At 36.0% G+C, this 22671-nt stretch overlaps 2 protein-coding genes across 2 annotated transcripts in view; both read left to right on the top strand.

Moving 5' to 3' along the window:
• LOC149558309 (UDP-arabinopyranose mutase) overlaps positions 1–22671 on the top strand; it is a 61275-nt gene that overhangs the window by 29031 nt on the left and 9573 nt on the right. The gene's annotated exons all lie outside the window — the stretch shown is intronic.
• LOC149558310 (uncharacterized) lies at positions 15788–18562 on the top strand. The gene is made up of 4 exons (XM_089832576.1): positions 15788–16969; positions 17108–17404; positions 17527–17925; positions 18052–18562. Exons 1-4 carry the CDS (start codon positions 15836–15838, stop codon positions 18436–18438), a joined length of 2217 nt encoding a protein of 738 aa, XP_089688702.1. The 5' UTR covers positions 15788–15835; the 3' UTR covers positions 18439–18562.

Below are 22671 nucleotides of genomic sequence, written 5' to 3'. Positions count from 1 at the left end.
GTCAGCCATCAATAAAGCCATAGGCCTTTACTACAGCCTTAGAAATAATGGCCTTTTATCTCAGTCCTCAGTTAAAGAATACAATTTGGCCTTTACAACAGCCTTACAAACAATGTCGTTTTATCTCGAACATTGAATAGTGTGTCATCAATCAGTCGCCTCAGTATAGAATAGTGTGCCATCAATCAATCATATTTTTATTGTATGGCCTAAATTAGATAAACCCGCCATGGTTATAGGAAATACTGCTGATGATCTTATCAAAATAATAATGTAATGTTTCTAATGGTTATCTTTGGTCATGTTTAGTTTTATTAGTTAGTTTCTATTTTGTATTCAATTAAGGATTGTGATATTGCTATCAGGATTTCATTGTGGAGTTTTTCAGTCAAACTCATTGACCCATGTTTCATGAGTAGTGATTCCCATGAATCCATCTCTCATAAGAATAAATGAAACTCTTAGCACTTATTTGATTTGGGTGATGCTCACAGAGATGATGCATTGAGACTTCCCAGGAGGTTACTATCCCAGCACTACTCCAGCTTTAGCGCGCTTAACTATAGAGTTTCCTCCATGGTTAAACCCACTTTGCCTGCAACCCCATTTGCAAAACCTTCACCAAGTGTTGTTTCTCATGAACCATTCATTAGAAGGCCCCTTAAGCTCATCAATTGATACGTAGGAGACATTTTTCCACATCAAGTCAAATTGTGATATTGCTATTAGGATTTAACTGTGCAGTTTTTTAGTCAAACTCATTGGCCCATGTTTCATGAGTAATGATTCCCACGAATCCATCTCTCATGAGAATAATTGTAACACTTAGCACTTATTGGATCTAGGTGATGTTCACAGAGGTGAAGCACCGAGAATTCTTGGGAGGTCACTCATCCCAATACTGCTCCAACTTGAGTGCTCTTAACCTTGGAGTTTCCTCCATGGTTAAACCTACTTTGCTTGCAACCCCATTGCAAAACCGTCACCAAGTGTTGTGCCTTATGAACCATTCATTAGAAAGCCCCTTAAGTTCATTAGCTGATAAGTAGGAGACATCTTTCCATAGCAAGTCAAGTTGTGATATTGCTATCAGGATTTAACTGTTTAGTTTTTTAGTCAAACTCATTGACCCATGTTTCATGAGTAGTGATTCCCATGATTCCATCTCTCATGAGAATAAATGATGAAACACTTATCACTCATTGGATCTAGGCGATGCTCACATAAGTGAAGCATCGAAACTTCCCGGGAGGTCACCCATCTTGGTACTATTCCAGTTTGAGCGTGCTTAACCGCATAGTTTCCTCCATGGTTAAACCCACTCTGCTTCCAACCCCATTCGCAAAACCTTCACCAATTGTTGTGCCCTATGAACCATTCGTTAGAAAGCTCCTTAAGCTCATCCATTGTTAAGTGGGAGTCATTTTTCCACAACAAGTCAAATTGTGATATTACTATCAGTATTTAGTTGTATACTTTTTGAGTAAAACTCATTGACCCATGTTTCGTGAGTAGTGATTCCCACAAATCCATCTCTCATGAGAATAAATGGAACACTTAGCTCTTATTGGACTAGGTCACCAGTGCATCCCTGTCCCTGGTGCGTGGGGCAAAATAAAGGGGGGGGACGCGTCCTTGTGTTACCATGGTGCTAAGTGTTCCATTTATTCTCATGCGAGATGGATTCATGGGAATCATTACTTTATGAAACATGGGTCAATGAGTTTGACTAAAAAACTACACAGTTAGCAATATCACAATGTGACTTACTGTGCAAAAATGTCTCGTACTTATCACTTAATGAGCTTAAGGGGCTTTCTAATGAATGGTTCATAAGGCACAACACTTGGTGTAAGGTTTTCCAATTGGGGTTGCAAGCAGAGTGGGTTTAACCATGGAGGAAACTCCGTAGTTAAGCACACTCAAGCTGGAGTAGTACTGGGATGGGTGACCTCCTGGGAAGTCCCAATGCTTCACCTCTGTGAGCATCACCTAGATCCAATGAGTGCTAAGTGTTCCATTTATTCTCATGAGAGATGGATTGGTGGGAATCACTACTCATGAAATATGGGTTTAATGAGTTTGAGTCAAAAACTACACAGTTAATCCTGATAGCAATATTACAATTTGACTTGCTGTGGAAAAATGTCTCCTATTTATCAATTAACGATTGTTTTGTGTAGATTCTAGAAACATCATCTTGTACTTCTCTACTCATGGGAGGCCCTAGGTTATGTGGGTTACATGTGCTTTTTGTAAATTGCAAGTTGCTTGCATGTGCTGTTTTTTGTGCAAAGTGTTATTTTGTTTTATTCCATGATGAAGTTTGGCAGTTTTTGGGGTGTTTAAACATGCGAAGTATGATGTTTTGCTGCATGAAGGTTTCTGCGATGGGTTTTGTTCGCTGCAGCCACAACCTGCTTTTGGCAGTGCAAAGTTTTGTATGAGTTTGTCCTAAAAATCATGGTGGTAGGTTTTCAAATTGTTTCCACCAAAATCATGGAGGGTTTCTAGATTATTTTTCCACAAAAAATCATGGTGGTAGGTTTTCTGATTCTTTTCCACAAAAATTCACAAAAACATTAGTGGGTGGCTTTTAATAATTTTGTGCCCACATATATAAGAAAAATAAGAGAAACATAGAAAGTGGTGGTTTAGTATCAGTTCCAAGGGTGGTTGTTCTTTGCATTTAATTCCCATTACTATCTTTTAATCATATTAGTGTGCAACCTATAAAGCAATTCTCTAGCTAAATGAACATGTTTATTTCAGACTTGGTAGCAAAATTGAATGTTCTCACTGTTTATTGATCAGAGAAAAAGAAAAGGAAGTGAATGAAATCTATTTGTTGGATCATAGAAGAGGAAGCCTTTACAATATTCTTTCTAAAGTCAATTGTTAATAGGCAATGTTTTGACAGTGTTTAGTGGATCAAGACATTGGATTGCTGGATACTTAAAAATATTCCAGACATTCCAACCACAACTGGCTTAGCAGTTCAGACTTAGATATAACCCATCCCAGCTTGTTCTAGTATATTCCTTAGAATAGTTTTACATATGAAAATTTCTACTGCAGCATCCCAGAATCTAAACTGAATTGGAGGAGTTGAGTTTAGCTATGTTAAAGGTGAAATTACTATCTGAAGAATTACCTTCTCAATTGTTCCAAGCTTACTATTTCCAATTGTACCATTTGTGTACTAGGTGATTCCATATCATCCCCAAATTTACAGCTCATTGAAACCAGCCACTGCAGTGTATATGTGGACCCACAGTCCGTGGTGCGGATCCTGCCCGAACCTGCCATGGACCCAGCCAAAATCCGGATCCGCAATGAACCTCGGCCTATACCCGGTTGGCAGGGTCTGAAACCCTGCAACATAATTTTTTTCCTAAAAAGCAAAGTTCTGTTTGCTGACCTGTGTCTTGGATTTTATGCCAGCTACTTGTCGATGTTTTAATGTTTGGTTTTGAACTTTTGATAGATTTTTCTGCTCAAAAATCATGCTTGGTTTTTTTAATTTTATCTTCATAAAATGTTTTTGGGCATTGAACAGAGTTGCTGGTTTCAGGGTTTTTCAATTTTGTTGGGGAAGAATAATCATTGGAGGGTTTTGATGATTTTTTTAACAAAATCAAGGTTTCTTGTAGATGTTCTGGATTGCACCTAGAGTTGCGGTTTCCACAAGTTTGGTAGTTTTTCCTCAAAATTGTGGTTTCAATTTCATCATGGTGTCTTTGTCTATAGGGTGTGATACTTTGTTTCGCAACATCCGCTTGGAAGGATTTTGGTTATCTTGGTCATTTCTAGATATTTTGCAGATTTGGGGTGGGTCTTAGCAGGAAGTTCATGTCACATAGTGTTATGATGAGGAGGCAGCCTTCTAAGCATTTGTGTCCAAAAGAGTCACAGATTGCCTTTTTTAGGGTAGCTACTCAAAGTATGAAACTAAATAAATAAGTAATACCAAAATATAATTATCAAATACTCAATGATAACCCAATATAATTATATAAATAAATAATGATAATACATCAAATATTTACACATCAAAATTGAAAACTTAGAAATTAATATTATAATATATCTCTATAACGTATGCCATTAAAATATGTTATAAAATATACTTAATATATCAAATATTATATGTACTAAATAATACCATATACATATATTAAACAATCTTTATAAAGAATAAACCCACATAATGCCATAAAATAAATTAAAACAAGAGCTGGAGTCTCTGCCTTTTGGATTTGTGGTAGCAGCAGAAGAAGTGGGAAGTGTAAACTCAGTTTCAAGGTGCATTGGACACTTGAGCACATAAAACCAATAATGTATTATGTAGACGAGATTGAGTACAAGGCACAAGGTGGATTTATGAAATACATTCTATATATTATACTATTTTTTGCATGGTCCAAAAATTGAGTAATATGTGTACAGGAGAAAAAATGGTTGACATGTAACAGTAAGATTTAGTGTACAGTTTGTGTTTTTAGACACTATCCATGTGCTGAATTTTTTGTAGTTTTGCACTGTGTATGTTCTTTTAGTATAAACTGAATTACTGTAGGCCTTGTTGAAGTGCAAAATTCTATATAACAGTCCTTTGTGATCATGTCTTTGTAGATGCCTATTATACCTGCATTGTATGCAAATAATGAAAATAGAGCACTGCCTTTGTTTATCTGTTTACTATGCCTCTGACATTATGAGACAATTATCAAGCTATTGGGCGCTAAATTAATCATAACTGCTATTATAACTGCCCTGTTATCACATAGAGCTGTAGCAGATTTGAGGCTATTCATGGTATAGTTTACACAAATATTTTTTAAAATTCTAAACTTATCTGCTGTTGATATGAGATTCCTCCCAGGTGAATCAGTCAATTTGTCAAACGAGTAACCAACATTGAACTGATAATAAAAAGTTAAATATAGTCTTGCTATTAGTGAAGGATCAGTTTTTTTTAAAGCAGAGTGAATAATTGTAAGGAGCATGTCAGCTGTAATAATGCAATGACTAGAGCTGAAATAATAATAAGTGCTTCGATTTATATGCTGTACATCAAGTTTTTCAATTTCAAATGTAGTTGAAAATGTCCAGAATTTTCCTTTAAGTGAAGCTGCAAATTATAGTGATGCCCTGTTCAAATTTGCACTCAAAAAATTGTTTACAGTGCCATGGATGTGCATGGATAGGAGATAAATTGAAGTCTAAAAATAGCACCAATTTATATGCACCAATAAATATATAGTTGGAGGCAGCAATTTTAATAGAAAGAACAACCAATATTTATAAACAGAGATAAATTTAACAGCAGCGATGGAAGACAAAGGTCTTTGACTGTCTCAAAAAATTGTTTACAGTGCCATGGATGTGCAATTTTCATAGAAAGAAAAACCAATATTTATAAACAGAGATAAATTTAACAGCAGCAGTGGAAGACAAAGGCCTTTGACAGTCTCAAAAAATTGTTTATAGTGCCATGGATGTGCATGGATGGGAGATAAATTGAAGGATAAAAATAACAGCAATTTATATGCACCAATAAATATATAGTTGGAGGCAGCAATTTTATTAGAAAGAACAACCAATATTTATAAACAGAGATAAATTTAACAGCAGCAATGGAAGACAAAGGTCTTTGACCGTGTCTGAAGAAATATTTATATTTAAGCATTCAAGTTAAATAATATTGTGCAACAATTAAAGATAAGAGAAACAGCAATTATATTTACAATTTGCCAAATACAAAGTCATCGTGTATGCAGATCAAAAGATTAATGTTTAAGAACAATATTGTCTTCTCTGTACATACTACATATACAAAAAGCAGCAATAGAGAAAGGAGCACTTTTAATAGGTAGAAATTAAAATACTTGAAGACAAAAATCTTTATCAGTAAGGGGATGTGATAAGGTTTAAAGGACAACACTAATGTTGTACTGTAAAGATGATGGTTAAAGATGAAGGATTTTGAGATGGGAGTTACTCGGTAAGTTTTCAATGTAATATTAGGTGAACAAAAGCAGATTTTGAGCAGACATTGAGCAGAAATATATAAAGAACGTGTGAGTATGGAATAAAAGCAATATATGAGAGTTTGGATGGAGAAAATTACAGAATAGCATTGAATTAAAAGGATCATGTTATAAGTAGAGTTATGATGAAGTTGCAGATTTAAAATAAAATAAAAGAGGCAATCATGTATGGGTTAGTGAGAACAGACGACTGGGAGAGTAGATATGGGTTTACGTGCTAAGAAGGCCACTCCAATGTTGGGTGGATTGCTGCAAATTTGTCTATTCATGATTTTCCCAACTTTTGTTTCTGCGATAGGAAATGTATAAATGTTAACAGTTGGCCATTGGAGGGTTATGTCAAAGAAACAGTTGGCCGTTGGAGGGTTTTGTCAAAGAAACAGTTGGAAAGCATCTGCAGATAATGAAAACATAAAAGGAAATGCAAACTAACCAAGTCACAGAACAAATATATCCAAATCCAGAAAGATTGACAAAACTTTATGCAATAGAAACCTCCAAGGAGATACATGGTGTATGGGTCACGGAATGTGCAAAATCTAAAAATAAAATTTCGAGTAACATACATAAGTTTGGAGGCCATAGCATTTGTAAAAGACAGACTCCATGAAATGCAAGAGGAAATTTATGGCTTATGGTGAAGGGAAGCCGTTTTAAGCCAAAAACCGTCATCAAGGTCACATGGATATCACCCACACAGCTATGAAATGAGCTACATCTGCATAAATACACAGCCAAGAGCAACTATTAACAAATGAATGATGCAAAGTTATTTTCATATGGCTGCTGGCCTATAAAAAATAGAACAATCGGAGCTTCCAGATGAAGATAAGAGGAAAGCTTCCAGTCTTCATTAGCAGATAACAAAAGTTTGAAACAGAAAAAACCTAGGAAAACAATTTTAGGGCTTCTCAAAATATTGGTACCAAGTACCAACATCGGCAGTTTTGCCCATTTTGAAAAATCTGGATCCTTGGCTACTGTTCAACAAAAGCGAAAAAAGAGATATGCGGATGTTTGTAAACAACATGATTTAGGAATTCTTGTCGATGCCAAACGGTGAATATAAAACAAAAGGTGCGAAATAACTAACACAGGAAACTATTGAGCATGGAGAGGGTATACAAAATTTTACCTGTTCAAAATATGTCTGCCTCTCTGAAATGGCAAATGTTGCTTCTTTCTACACCAAAAACTAGATTTCAAGAGTCAAGACGCATGGAAAATATGACAGCTGGGCAAGATAAGCTCAAATTAATTATGCTTGTGTAAGAGTTGCCAAGAAAAGACAGAAATGAGCCTGCATACGATAACTATGAATTAATTGTTTGTCCGACAACCACCTTTCTAATTTGACCCATTTTTATATTTACTAAAATGCATATAAACCCTAGAAAATTAGGAACAGACCAATCAGAAAAGCGAAAATAACAAATCTTAATTCATTTTTAAAATCAAACCTTAGGAATTTGGAATTATTGCATTTGTCTTTTAAGAAAACTAATACTGAATCGTGCAAATGGGAACATAGGTTCCCTGCCTATATATCGGGCAGGGACTAATAATAACAAATATAAATGAAGCAATGAAATGAAAAGTCGTGACCATTATCCTACATGGGTATACTAGAGATCGATCAGTCAGCAAGAGAAGGGCAGAAAAGAGCATTTGACAACATTTTGCTATAGACTGGAAGCTATTAAGAATCACATTGTATGGGAGGTAGTAACATAATAGTGAATCATTGCCAGGTGTCAAATACAGATATTGTAACCACCAAATACAACATATTGGAAATTCCAGACTGAATTCAGCATAAATATTTTGTGATTGTTCCTCAAGGACATGCCTCCATTAGAAAATAGTGGGCAAGATTAATCCATGGTTTGGGCCGAGTGATCTCCTAGCTGCCTCATACATTACATTTTCTTAGTGTGGTAACTCAATTGCTTGCCTTTCTTTTATTATGGTATAAACATTATGAAGGTTTGAAGCTTCTGCAGCAGCTAGATCTTTGACTTAAATGATAGGTACCATTGGTTGTATTCCATTTAATGTGAGCTCTTCTTTGTTGTAAATTGCTAACGTATCACTGCCATGGCAAATATCTCCACAATGACCAAGTATAGCTGGGCAAGTGGTTCTGGATGTTTTAAGAGGATAGCTCTGTGACATTTACTCTAGTATTTTCTCTCTATTCTGAATGTGAGTCCTACTTTACGCTGCAGAAAATCATATCAGGTTATTTTATACTCAGTACTGATCACAAAATATTATTCATTCATTATGAAAGAGAGAGATTGCAAATTATGAGTGATACAGTTCTAATGGGAATAAGGAGGAGAACACTATCAGGTCATAAATTACAGGAGAGAAAGGTATCATAAAAGGAAGACAGAAGCAGCAGACCACCTCAAGGAATGACAAGGAAGTCTAAGGCAAGACCGCTGGAAGGTAAGACATGGACAAATTAAGAAGAAATTCACATATCTCTGGGTACAGCCACAGGCATTCGTATTGCTGTTATATATGTGGTTACACCTTATTAATATGTTGCAAATTATTTCACTCAATCTGATATGAACCTGGCTGAAATATGTGTGTGTGTGTGTGCGTGTATGTGTCTGCGTGCTGATCAAGTGTGGAATATATGTGTGTGTGTTTATATGTATATATATATTTGGATGATAGATACACATAAACATAGGACTTTGTATTATATATGGGCATTCATGATATACAGTAAGGCCATATAAATCACATTCTGTGATCAGACATATATTAATTAGAGAATATATTTGTGACCTATACTTGTATGATTTCAAAGTATTCCTATCAAACTACATAATCCAATGACAATAATCAGAGATGGGAGGAAAGAGCAATAAATGTTGTACACCACCTCATATTTATGAGGCCAAGAGGGACAATAGATTCTGCTCTTGGGCCTAGGGTTGAGTTGGGACAGCCTATTGTAATCTTTCCCCAACCCATATGGTAGAGTTTATAGGATTGTTAAAGGACCTTAGCCATGTGAAGGGAATAAGATTGAATGATGAAGGAGAACAGCATAGTGATTCTGCTAGGTGTGCCAAACCCATAAGGTATGGGCCAAGGGGGACAAAGTATCCGCCCTTGGGCCTAGGGCAGTGACGAACGGGCACCTCATCATATCTTCTTATACCTCAGCATGGTAATGACCCATGAAAGTTCAAATATTACAATTGCTTTCTTACCTTGTGCCTAATTATATTATATGTAAAGTTTTTGCTAAATCCTTATCTTTTAATCAGACTTTTAATCCAGTCTTATATGCTGAGAATGATCTTCTAAGTAGTATGAATATTGATGAAATTCGTACTTATTATAATGCAGATACAATACTGAATATTTAACCTTTTATTGTGATAAAGAATCTCAGATATAAATTACAGGATATAAAATGCTTATAGGAGCAGACTGCTGTAACTGTGTGTCCTATAATCTGCATTTAAAACCTACTTATATATCCTTTCTAAAGGATATGTCCCTCAAGGGACATAACCCTTCCTAACTTGGCACCTATAGGACAGATCTATATATATATATATCATTAAATGCCAACATTAGAGATATATTACTATTAAGAGGAAGTATGGTCTGTACTGTCAGACCTGTAGCTTTATCTTGGTTAATATTCTTAACACTCCCTCTTAACCGGATAATCCTATAGAGAGATATTATATCTAGCAACACCAATATAGATGAATAAGCAAGAATTAATACTCTATATCTGTCTATCTCTTCTTAGTATGTGGTATTATAGAACACATGATACAAAGTCATATTACTAAACCTGTGATATGACAAATCACTGCCACTAGTGATATTATACAGGATAAATTTGAAGAGTAATCTCTTCATTTATCCAAGTTATGATTTCATAGAAACTTGTATTTCCATATCACAACATGATCCAAAGTTTTAAGATCTACCAGAATATAGGATAAACTCGGAGAATACTACAATTCTTCCTTTATCCAATTTGTGACCCATGAACATAGCAATGTCAACATCACAATATGATCTTGAACTCATCTAGATCTTACAACAGAACTCTACTGTTTAGCACATTATCTAAGAGATCATCACCTCTCATAATGTTTTATACAAGTGTTCATTATTTTTAGAGATTGTCACCTCTTCAAATAATGAATACAAATGAATACAAATGGTGGAGCCCATAACAGGTGGAGCCCATAACAGTCAATAGCCTGACAAAATAAAATTATTTTATTAATAATCAAGAGAGTACAAATGGATTTCAACTCAAGTGTTCATTATTTTTAGAGATTGTCACCTCTTAAAAGAATGAATACAAATGGTGGAGCCCATAACAGTCAATAGCGTGACAAAATAAAATTATTTTATTAATAATCAAGAGAGTACAAATGGATTGCAACTCAACCATACCAATCCTGAAGTGTTCTATCTTCACTCTAGATAGAGATTTGGTGAGTATGTCTGCTGTCTGATCTGCAGTGCAAATGTATTCCAATTTTACAGAATTCTTGTCTACCATATCTCTTACATAATGGTAAGGAATTTCAATATGCTTGGACCTGTCATGGAAAACTGGATTCATTGAGAGCTTGATGGAACTTTGTTTATCACAATGAATAATTGTGGGATTCATAGCTTGCCCAAATAATCCCACAAGTAACTTCCTCATCCGTACTGCTTCTCGGGAGGCCATTGCTGCTGCAATGTATTTGGCTTCTGTGGAACTTTGCGCTACTGAAGACTGCTTTCTACATATCCAAGATATCATTGCTGACCCCATACTGAAACAACATCCTGAAGTACTTTTCCTATCTTTAACACTTGCACCCCAATCTGAATCAGTGAATCCATGTAAGTCGAAAGCAACTTTCTCATATTTGAGTCCAAGATTAAGAGTGCCTTGTAAGTATCTCATAATGTGTTTAACTACGACTAGGTGAATCTCGTTAGGTTCACACATAAACTGACTTAAGGCATTAACTGCATAGCAAATATCTGTTCTTGTATTTACTAAGTACATAAGAGACCCAATCATCTATCTGTAGAGAGTAGAATCTATGGATGGTGATTTTGCAGTTGCTTCCTTAAGTTTATGTAGATTAGTCTCCATTGGAGAAGACATAGGTTTGCAATTCCACATTCCAAATTTCTTTAAAATATTTGATGTATACTTATCTTGATTTAGTATGATACTGTCAAAATTCTGCCCTACTTCCAGTCTTAGGAAGTAATTGTTGATGCGAGTTTTGTATCACTTACATAACATATTAGGATTTGAATATTCGATATAGGATATCAAACATGCAACTCCTCTCTTGAAAAGTTATTGCTCACGGGATATGAGAATAACTCCAATGTTCTTTACTCTTGTGGATACTCACTCAATTTTATCGATGTGATTTGCTGGTAATCACGTAGGCGGCCTTATGCTATTCATTTGAGGATGACTTGGGCTTTGGTGGAATGATGGTGATGGTGGCTCAGTTTGTGAAATGTGCGGGTGGCAGATAATGTTGGTGGTGGTGATGAAGGATGTGTCTGCCAGTGATGATGTTGATGGGAAAGCGATGGTTGTGGAAGATGAATGGATGTGCTCTGATACTCGACCTACTCTAACTTCTTTCCCTAAACTTCGACTACCCAGCTATTCACTATTCTACTCCTACTCCTATAAATGGAAGGTTAGCAAATGGATGGGGATCGAACCTAATGAGAGCTGACCAGCGGCCTCACTTCCACAGATGCAATGATTCAAAGAAATAATAAACTAGCTTACCACACAAAGCTTTCCAACCAGCCGTTAGGATGCTAGTGGCCTAGTATTGATCCCTATCAAACATTTACCAATGCTACCATACAACTATCCATCTACTTTAACTTCACTTAAACAACTTCAAATGCAACCAACTTTAACAACTTGAAAGGAAATCTAACTAAGCGGAAGTAGAAAACATGCAATAACACCCAATGTTCTTAATCAACATGCAAATCACAACAATGAAAAAGAGAGCAATTTTGGTATTATCTTCGCAACAATTTTTTCGACCCCTTTACAAATGAGAGCAAATGGCCTTTTATAGGGGCCAAAAATACGATAGACGGTGGAGATCAAAACAAGATCAACGATCCAGATTGGATCCTCAAAACCCTAATTAGGGGTGCCACCCCATCGGCCAATGAGAAGCTGCCACCTCATCAATGGACCAATGAAAAAAGTGCAAAAAGTGGCAACCAATGAGAAGGCACCAAAATGGTGGCCAATCAGAAATAGGTACTTGTCCTATTCTAGAAGAAAGAGAAATTTGCCACTTGGGCTTACATCAAGTGATCTTCTAATATAAATCTTCTTTTTTCTTTCATTTTCTTAGCTAAGACAATGAACTTAGCTAGCCTTTTGTTAACTTCTTCCATAGGAGGACAAGGTGTGTGCTTCGCCTTGAGTTCCGTTGACTTCGCCACGCCACTTGCTGCTTGTAGTATCCTTTCGTGATTCTTCTCATATTCTTTCTCAAATCCAATAAAAGCATTGAGAGAGAAAAGGGTGCCCAAATGCTTGTTTTTTGATAGCAACCTTCCCCAACTCATCCAACCTCGATCCAAAATCTGTCTCATTGATATCCTCTTTGCCAAGGGGGATTGTCCTTCCTTTAGTTTGCCCCTCATCCGTATCATGTCCATTGTACCGATATTGGTGTCGGTTATTCTCTTCATTTTCGAGAAGGGAGTTCTGGGCATCATATCCTCTTTGTCTTTCTTAGTGTTTGCCTGCTTGGGATTCTTACTTGCACTACCATTCTCCATGCTCGTCGCCCTATTACGGGATGGTAGAGTGGTGGACCAGAAGGCAAGAAGAACCAAGAGGAGCAATCCTTAGACTAGAACGAAAGATGGATGTCAGATTAAGGACCCCTTGCAACTCTAGATGATTTGAAATTATCTCTACCTATAGCCAAGGGGGATTGTCCTTCCTTTAGTCTATCCTTCATCTGTATCATGTCCATTGTAGCGATATTGGTGTCGGTTATTCTATTCATTTTCGAGAAGAAGGGAGTTTTGGGCATCATATCCTCTTTGTCTTTCTTAGTGTTTACTCGCTTGGGATTCTTACTTGCACTAACATCCTCCATGCTCATTGCCCTATTACGGGATGGTAGAGTGGTGGACCAGAAGGCAAGTAGAACCAAGAGGAGCAATCCTTAGACTAGAACGAAAGAAGTATGTCAGCTTAAGGACCCCTTGCAACTCTAGAGGATGAAAATTCCTCTTAACCAATAATCTTACAGCGACTTTTCGGAACCTAGGATATGACTTCAAGAATTTCAAATCCCTTTGCAAATCAAAAATTTGTCATGCAATTCACCTCCAAATAAAATTACCCAACCTAGGGCAAAAATCGCAACCTCTTGAAAAAAATCAGAATTTTATCTTCCACAAATTTCGGCTTCCACAAAATTCGCCCTCCACAAAATTTGGCTCCCACAAATTTCGCCCTCCACAAATTTCGCCAAGCAAGAAGAGTGCAGATCTACTTTTGCAAAATTGCCAACGCCTTGAGAAGGAGAAGTGAGAAGTGAGGAAGAAATGGGAGAGAGGCCTCCTCTTATACCCAACCTTCTTCTTGGACCTTGGGGGAAAGAAAAACAAATAACTAATGCAAAATTATGGCCCACAATTAAATACTTAACCAAAATTAATTTTGCCATGATGAAAATTAACTTTTTAAATTGCCAATTAGTTCTAAATTGCAAAAAGAAATTAAATAATGCCTTGAGGGTGTTAAATGTTTCCATTTAATGGGGGTTTAGTAATTAATACGTCATTAAATTTGGATTTTGGTTAACCAAAAGCCATTTTTTTCAATATTAAATTACCAATTTCATTAAAGGCAAAAAAGTTTTCAAGGCAACTTTAATCTATTAAAACCAATTTTTTGCAATTTTTACCCAAATCGATTTTGCTATGCCAATAATTTTTTTTTTGACAAAAATAAAATAAAATTTCTTCTAGAGCCAAAAATCGATTTTGCAATTTTATTTCACCATCACAAAAATTAATTTTCTTCACGAAAAAAAATAATTAAGATTTTCCAAAAGACCAAATTTAACAAAAATTTCATTTTTTGAAAATTATCCAAATTTATACAATTATATCCAAATTTTCAAAAGAAAATGTCTAAGTACAAAATTTACAATTTTATCTTGCCAAATTGGAATTAACTTTGAAATTTGTTCGGCCTAAGGATAGAATTGGTGGCTTTGGAAAATCAAGTTGAAATTGGGTGAAAATAAATCTAACCTTTCTCCCATTGGCCCGAAAGTGTCCAAGGCTCAAAATTCTCAAAATTGTTGGACAATTCAAAAATTTGCCGAGGTGATAAAAAAAAGGGGGGGTCCCCAAAATTTTGGGGTGATGGTGTGAAAACCTCACAACAAAAATGAAGGAGTCCCAAATCTTTCATCTCAAATTCTCTAGTTAGATCTTTCTTGCACTGATCTATGAGATGATCACCTGTTATTAGTAGATCATCAACATACAGTATCGAAATTACCATATCATCTTTATCTTTTTTTATGATATAAATTTGGATCAGCTTCATTCTTGGAGAATCCTATGCTGGTGAGATACTTATCAACTCTTTTGTACCAGGCCCTAGGATCCTATTTAAGCCCATAGAGAGCTTTCTTGAGCCTGCAAACAAAAGCGTTAGGATCATAAGTTTCAAAATCCTTCAGGTTGCTCCAGATATACTTCTTCTGAAATCTTTCCATTTAGGAATGCTGTTTTCACATCCATCTGATGTACCTTCTATCCCTTTGATGCGGCAATTGCTAAGACTAGCAACATGAGCAAAGGTTTCTTCATAATCAATCCCTTCTTTCTGAGAAAATCCTTTGACTACAAATCTGGCTTTATACTTCTCAATACTACCATCAACAACATGCTTTATTTTAAATATCCATTTGGAAGAGACAACAGATTTTCCTTTAGGTCTTGGAACAATTTCCCAAACATCATTTTTCATGATAGACTGGTATTCTTCTGTCATAGCATCTTTCCAAGCTGTATGTTTAATAGCATCAAAGGGATTGGTTGGCTCTGTTTTGGATAAATCACTTATGTTAGTTGTATAAATAGAGAATCATTTAGGTCTTTTCTAAGTTACCGGATTCGCACCCTGGAGCTCGGGTCCGGGTCCGGATTCATTCGGGTCCGGATCCGAGCCCGGGTCCGCGACCGGTCCGGGCAGGGTCCGCATTTTGGCCTGCGGGTCCTCCCCGGGAGGACCCGCAGGCCAAAATGCGGACCCTGCCCGGACCGGTCGCGGACCCGGGCGAATCCGGGCGGACCCGCGGCAGGTGGGGCCAAAAAGTGGCCCAAAAAAGCAATAAAATAATGTTTTTTTCATTATTTTTTTTGCCAAACCCTAAAGTAAGGCCTATTAGATGCATTTCATTCATCTAATCTCTCATTTGCTTTGTCATTTTGCTCTCTCATTTTGGTGTGGCCATTTTGCAAGTTTGAAGAGAAGGTTGTAGAGATTATTTGTGGAGTTTCAAATCCTTCAAATAATCAGTGTTGAGTGTTCCAGGTATGCATTTGATCCTTCCTTTTGCTTCTTTCATAGTTTGTTTTTAGTTTTTTAAATTTTTTATATTTATTGTTCTAAATTTTTATCAAGTTTTGTATAAGTTTTGAAATATTTTTTTAAATTTGTTTTTATAGATTGCAAGAATCCAAGAATGAGTAGTCAGGGTTCAGTGGGTGGGGTGGGATCCCAAAGATTTAAAATTGATAAAGGCTCTCCTTTGTGGAAGTATACAACAAGAATTGAGCAATGTGCTGGTGGGGGAGGGTATATATGGAAATGCAATTTTTGCCAAAACCAATATAGAAGCTCCTATTTCCGGGTTAAACATCATTTGATAGGTCCACCAGGTCAAGGGATTTCCATGTGTGAGGGGCCCCCAGAGGGAGGTAAAAAAGGGTTGTCAGCTCCTCAAATAGCAGGCATGTTAAAAGAACAAGAAGAGGCTGATAGGTTAGTGTCAAAGGTAAAAAAAGATAAGTCAAAGCAAATACCACCAACACCACCCTCTCAAACAATTAGTAAACCACATCCCTTCCTACCTACCCCATCTATGGATGAAGATGAAATAGAAACACCCGCATCCCGCAAGAGAGGCCCATTAGATACGGCATTTGAAAATGACAAGAGAGAAATTGCTGATATAAAGGTTGGGCGTTGCCTCATTACAAATGGTGTTTCATTCAATCTAGTGAGATCCCCTTATTGGAGAGAGATGGTGAAAGCAATAAATGATGCACCTCATGGTTACCAATCCCCTGGATATGAAAAGTTGAGAACCACCATATTGCATAAGGAGAGAAAGAATGTAGAAAACCTCCTCAAACCAATAAGAGATTCTTGGATCCAAACGGGGGTGAGCATTGTCTCTGATGGATGGAAAGATTGCAAAAATCGTCCTTTAATAAATGTGATTGCTGTTTGCCCCAAGGGGGCAATGTTTTTGAAGGCGGTTGATTGTGAAGGGCAAGTAAAGGATGCAAATTTTATTGCCCAACTTCTCATTGAATCCATAGAGTCCGTGGGAGTTGACAATGTTGTCCAAGTAATAACGGACAATGCTAAAGTTTGTAAGGCTGCAGGTGCTTTGGTAGAAGCACGATATGAGCATATCTTTTGGACACCATGCACTGTCCACACCTTGAACTTGGTGATGAAAACAATGGGCAGCCAAATTGAATGGATGAAAAATGTGTATGAGGAGGGTGAGCAGATCCAAATGTTTGTGACAAACCACCATATGTCACAAGCAATTTTCAGAACTTTCTCCCGCTTGGAATTATTGAAGGTAAATTTTAAACTTTATTTAGCTTCATTTATCATATTAATTTTTGTGTCATACTTTACAAAATTTAATACATATTCTTAAATTTTTGTGTTATCAACTTATCATATTAACTTACAATTTGAATTAACATGGTAATAGGTTGCTGAAACAAGGTTTGCTTCACACACAATCGTCCTTAGACGACTTGTGAGGGTGAAAGAGGCATTGGGTCAAATGGTTATTAGCAACAAATGGGGTGGATGGAAGCAAGCTGATACAGAAAAGGCCAAAACTGTAAAAGATTTGATCTTGAGTGATAATTTTTGGAATAGGGTGGAATATGCATTAGAACTCACCGAGCCCATCATGTCTATGCTTCGGTATGCCGACACGGATGAGCCTTGTTTGGGAAACATATATGATGCCATGGACTCTATGCTAGAAAGAATGAAATCAGTAAGTTTAAATTTTTATACAATACTTTATCCTTGTTTATTGAGAGATTTTGATTTTTGATTTTAATTAAGTTATTAACACTACATCAAGATAACTTACATGTACATCATTTGACATCCCAGGTCATTCAGAGGAGAGAGCAGGATCCTGATACCTTGTACACTAAGGTGGAGAAAATTGTTCTACATCGTTGGAACAAGATGACTACACCTTTGCACCTCTTGGCATATGCACTTTCTCCTAGATATTATAGCAGTGAGATACTTGCGATTCCTGGTAGAGTGGCACCATATAGAGATCCTGAAGTTGCTGCTGGGTATAAGAGGGCACTTAACAGGCTCTTTAGTGATCCTGATGTGGCATCAAATGTTAGGAGAGAGTTTGTTGATTTTGTCTCAAGCAAAAATGCAGAGCCTGATGCAATCAATGACCAAAGTAAATTGGATGCCATTGGATGGTGGTACTTACATGGGGAAAGTTACCTGTACCTCCAACCTCTTGCCATTAAGATCTTGTCACAAGTATGTATTTAAGTTTTTTTTCCTTTTCTTATGGCTACTTAGCTTGTCGAATTAGCACTCTTAAATTCCTATTGTATTGTAAAATTACTTAGCTAATTTTTTAAAATTTGTTGGTTGTCTCTCTAGGTTGCAAGCTCTTCTGCTGCTGAGCGGAATTGGAGTACATACTCCTTTATCCACTCAGTGAAGCGTAACAGGTTGGGTTCAAAGAAAGCAGAGGACTTGGTATTTATTCACAACAACTGGCGCCTCTTATCACGCAAGGATCCAGGATATAAGAAGGGACCAGAGAAGTTGTGGGATGTACTACCTGAGACTTCTAACTTGGATATGACTGTCCAAGATATATCTAGAATTGCCTTGCTAGATGTTGAGGAGGACGAGGAGGAGGATGTGGCTGCATCTGGGGCTAGTGGAACCGGTTTGGGTTCCAATGATGTGGAAAATGTCAATGATATAGATGAGGATGAAGCCATTGATCCCTCATATTTTGATGACCCATTTGACCCTTGAAGGGCATTTGCATCTTTGATAAACTATGTTTAAACATTTGTCATTGACTCATTGAGTCATTTATGATTTATCACTATGTTTCACAGTTTCAAACTTTATTAAGTCATAATTTATTATCTATCAATCTGATGAAGTAGTCTATGTTTTGAAATTCCATTTTGCATTTTAGTAATTCAATGTATGATTTTATTTACAACATTAGCATAGATTAATGAGTGAGTATTTAATGTTTATCTTTGACATTTGGCATTGATCAATAATCAAGTAACATTGATATATTCATACTATGGAATGACTTAGTTTTACTTTTACAACTATATGAGTTTATATTTTTTTTGCATATATATATATATATATATATATATATATATATATATATATATATATATATATATATATATATATATATATATATATATATATACACACACACACTAACGAACCCACCCACGAACCCAAATGGGGAAAAAAAAATTGCCCGAACCCACGAACCGAACCCCGAACCCGAACCCGTCCCCGAACCCGAATCGGCAACTTAGGGTCTTTTGCTTTCTCTGACTGTTCCAGAAGGTGCAACAAAGTCTTGAGCTACTTCAACTGTTTTAATGGCCCAAAGTGGTCTTTTCTTTGAATTTTCTTCAAGGTTCATATTTTGAATTTCATCTTCGATTCCTTTTAAGTTCTCCCTCTGGGACCCATATTCACTATTTCTTTCAGAGCTAGATAAAGGAGAAGGTTCATCAGAACTTATGGCTCTTTTGAATGCAAGATCTTCAAAGATTACATCTCTGCTAAGTTCAATAGTTTTTTTACTAGATATGAAAATCTTATATCCTTTAGAAGTTTCACTATACCCTACAAAAATACCTTTCCTCCCAAAGGGTTCTAACTTGGTTATTTTTTCTTTTGGAACATGGATATATACAGGACATCCAAAAATTCTAAGATGACTTATATTGGGTTTTACTTTAGTAAATACTTCTTTAGGTGTTTTATCTTTAAGATAGGAGTGAGGACTTTGTTTTGAATATATATACAACAATATAAGAGGCTTTTGTCCAAAGATAATATTCTGGGTTTTGGTCAAAAATCATAGTCCTAGCAGCTTCTATAATTGTCCTATTCTTTCTTTATGCTACCCCGTTTTGCTCTAGGTTATAAGGAACAATGTACTCCCTCTTAATCCCTGATTCTTTATAAAACCTTTTAAACAAGTCTGAGGTATATTCTCCTCCGTTATCAGTTCTAAGGGTTTTAATTTTTTCTCTTGAAAAATTTTCAGTTAATGCTTTGAATTCTTTAAATCTTTGTAGAATTTCTTCTGATTCCTTGCATTTTAAAAAGTAAATCCATGTTTTCTTAGAGAAGTCATCTAGGAACAAGATATAATACCAGAATCCTCCAAGAGAAGGAATAGACATAGGTCCACATAAATCTGAATGATTTAATTCTAGTACATTATTTGTTTTCCTAGTAGTATCATGAAAGGGACTTCTAGTGCTTTTACCCAGAGCACACCCTTTGCAAATACTAGGGTGGTTTTTATTTAATTTGGGTAATCCAATAACCATCTTTTCCATAGTTGATAAAGTTTTAAAATTTAGATGCCTTAATCTTCTGAACCATATTTCATTTGAATCTTCAGCTTCGTGGACTAGGGCTTGAATGGATTGACTAGATTCTATATTCAATTCATACAAATATCTCTTTCTTTGACCAATTAACTTTGCTTTCTTGATGGAAGAGTTCTTAGCCCAAGTTAATACTTTGCCATCCACGAATGCATCATTGTGTCCATCATCTTCAAGTGCTGTAATTGAGATTAGGTTTCTTTTAATCCTTGGTACATAGAGTACACCTTTAAGAAGAAGAGTATTATCTGATTTTAGTTTCAAAGTACAATTTCCAATTCCTTCAATGGAGTGTGCTGAGTTATCACCAATGGTAACTTCACCGTTAACCTTCTCTGATAAAGAATCTAGAGTTTCTTTGTATCCCATTATATTTCTAGAAGATCCATTATCAATTACCCACGCTTTATTTGAAATTTCATTTGATAGAGAGGAATACAAAACACGGTTCTCAGGTTCATAAGTATCTTCTTCTCTAATGACATTTGTACAATTTGCCTGTTGTTTGGAATTTTTAGAACAATTAGAGCTATAGTGTCCAAATTTTTCACATTTGAAACACTTTATATTAGATAAATCTTTCTTGGGCTTTCCATTCTTTTGATTTCCCTTTTTCTTCTTGAGATGCTTCTTCTTACCTTTATAGGAGTTTGTATTAAGAATGTGAAGTTCTTCATCTTCTACTTTTGGTTTCCCTCCTTTCTTTAGTTTTCTGGATTTCGCTTGAAGACAATCATTCTTGAGTCTGTTAAAGTTCGGGAGCTGATCCCTAGCACTTATTCCTTGTGCGAATGTCTCCCATGAATCTAGCAATCCATCTATAGCCATAAGTGTTAATTTTGTGTCACTAATGATGGTTCCTATGCTTGATAGTTCATCTCTAATGTTGGCAACTCTTAAGAAGTAAGACCTTATTGATTCTCCTTTCTTTATCTGAATGTGATTCAGTTGCCTTTTTAGTGCAAGAACCCTGGTTGCATTGTTTACTTCATAGGCATTTCGTAATGCATTCATCATATCAAAGGTAGTTTGATGTTTTGTAAGCATAGGTACAATATCATTTTTAACTCCATCCAAGAGGATTTGAATAGCTTTTCTATTTCCTCTGCTCCAGATAGGTTTGTGAGGTTCAACAGGGGGTTGTTTGGATGCTCTTTCCCATCAAACTTGTCCTCAGGTCTGATAGTGTAAGCCATGGAAGATAGAAGATTGTTGCTTGATGTGTACAAAGTCTAATTACTGAAATTTAGCAAGGCCCAGGTTTGATTACCAGAGCTTTGATACCATTTAAAGTTTCTGCTAAATCCTTATCTCTTAATCAGACTTTTAATCCAGTCTTATATGCTGAGAATGATCTTCTAAGTAGTATGAATATTGATGAAATTAGTGCTTATTTTAATGTAGATACAATACTGAATATTTAACCTTTTATTGTGATAGAGAATCTCAGATATAAATTGCAGGATATAAAATGCTTATAGGAGCAGACTGCTGTAACTGTGTGTCCTATAATCTGCATTTACAACCTACTTATATATCCTTTCTAAAGGGTATGCCCCTCAAGGGACATAACCCTTCCTAACTTGGCACCTATATAGGAGATATATATATATCATTAAATGCCAACATTAGAGATATATTACTATTAAGAGGAAGTACGGTCTGTACTGTCAGACCTGTAGATTTATCTTGGTTAATATTCTTAACATTATAGATCTGCATGTCTTTTGTTTATACAAGGCTTAAATGCTATAAATGAGTTTCTTTTATAAAACCAAAATACACACATATTGTTACCTCTTTTGTGTTATCAATTGATAATATTCAAGGAAGATTATATTACACTAATAATATAGTCGGTATATGTATGTATGTACATGTTCCTTATTTGGTGATTGCAGGACCTTGAAACAACCCAGCAAGGGTATATTGAAAATACTGTAACTTGAAACATTCTAATAAAAAAGATCAAACAAACCTGGAACGAATTCCCTTTTTAGAAATAAATCAGAGCCTTATAAATTAAATCAGACAGGCGTAATCTGTCAATTCTAGAAGTAAGGTTTTGGAAACATTAGTATTTGATTTTTATTGGACAGTTGAGGAATACCAAAATCTGGTGTCAAACCCTTCATTGTTAATAGCAGCTATGCCTGAACGAATACTTCTGAAACCCTTACAAATACTTCTGAAACCCTCGACAGTGGCAAACTGTGATTCTGAAACTGAAATCCACTTCTGTATCCACACCTACACTGCTGTAGGGTGCATGCAGCAACTGAATCTGTTTGCTTGGGGTAGCGTCCGAGGCTTGATGCTCAGGGTTTGTGTCCTTAGTATAGAGTTCTGGTGGCAGACCAAAGACAATATAAAAGCAAAATTTTAAAAAACCCCTAACCATATCCTTCTATTGCAGTAAATTAGTAATAATATTGAAAATAATATCCCTCAGCGCTAATCCACAAATTAAGGCAAAATCTGAAAATATCTAATTCGACTTGGCCCCAAGCCATGACTGAAAATCAGGAAGCCACTTAAATGATTTCGGTCCCACCACTTATTGAAACAAAAGACTTCGCAAACTCAGAAAAATGTTAGGTAT

Source organism: Cupressus sempervirens, chromosome 5 (assembly GCF_028749045.1).
Source record: "Cupressus sempervirens isolate cs-2001-9-10 chromosome 5, ASM2874904v1, whole genome shotgun sequence".
NCBI classification, from domain to species: domain Eukaryota; kingdom Viridiplantae; phylum Streptophyta; class Pinopsida; order Cupressales; family Cupressaceae; genus Cupressus; species Cupressus sempervirens.
Note: the sequence above shows the minus strand (reverse complement) of the source record. Positions and strands in the feature narration are given on the sequence as shown.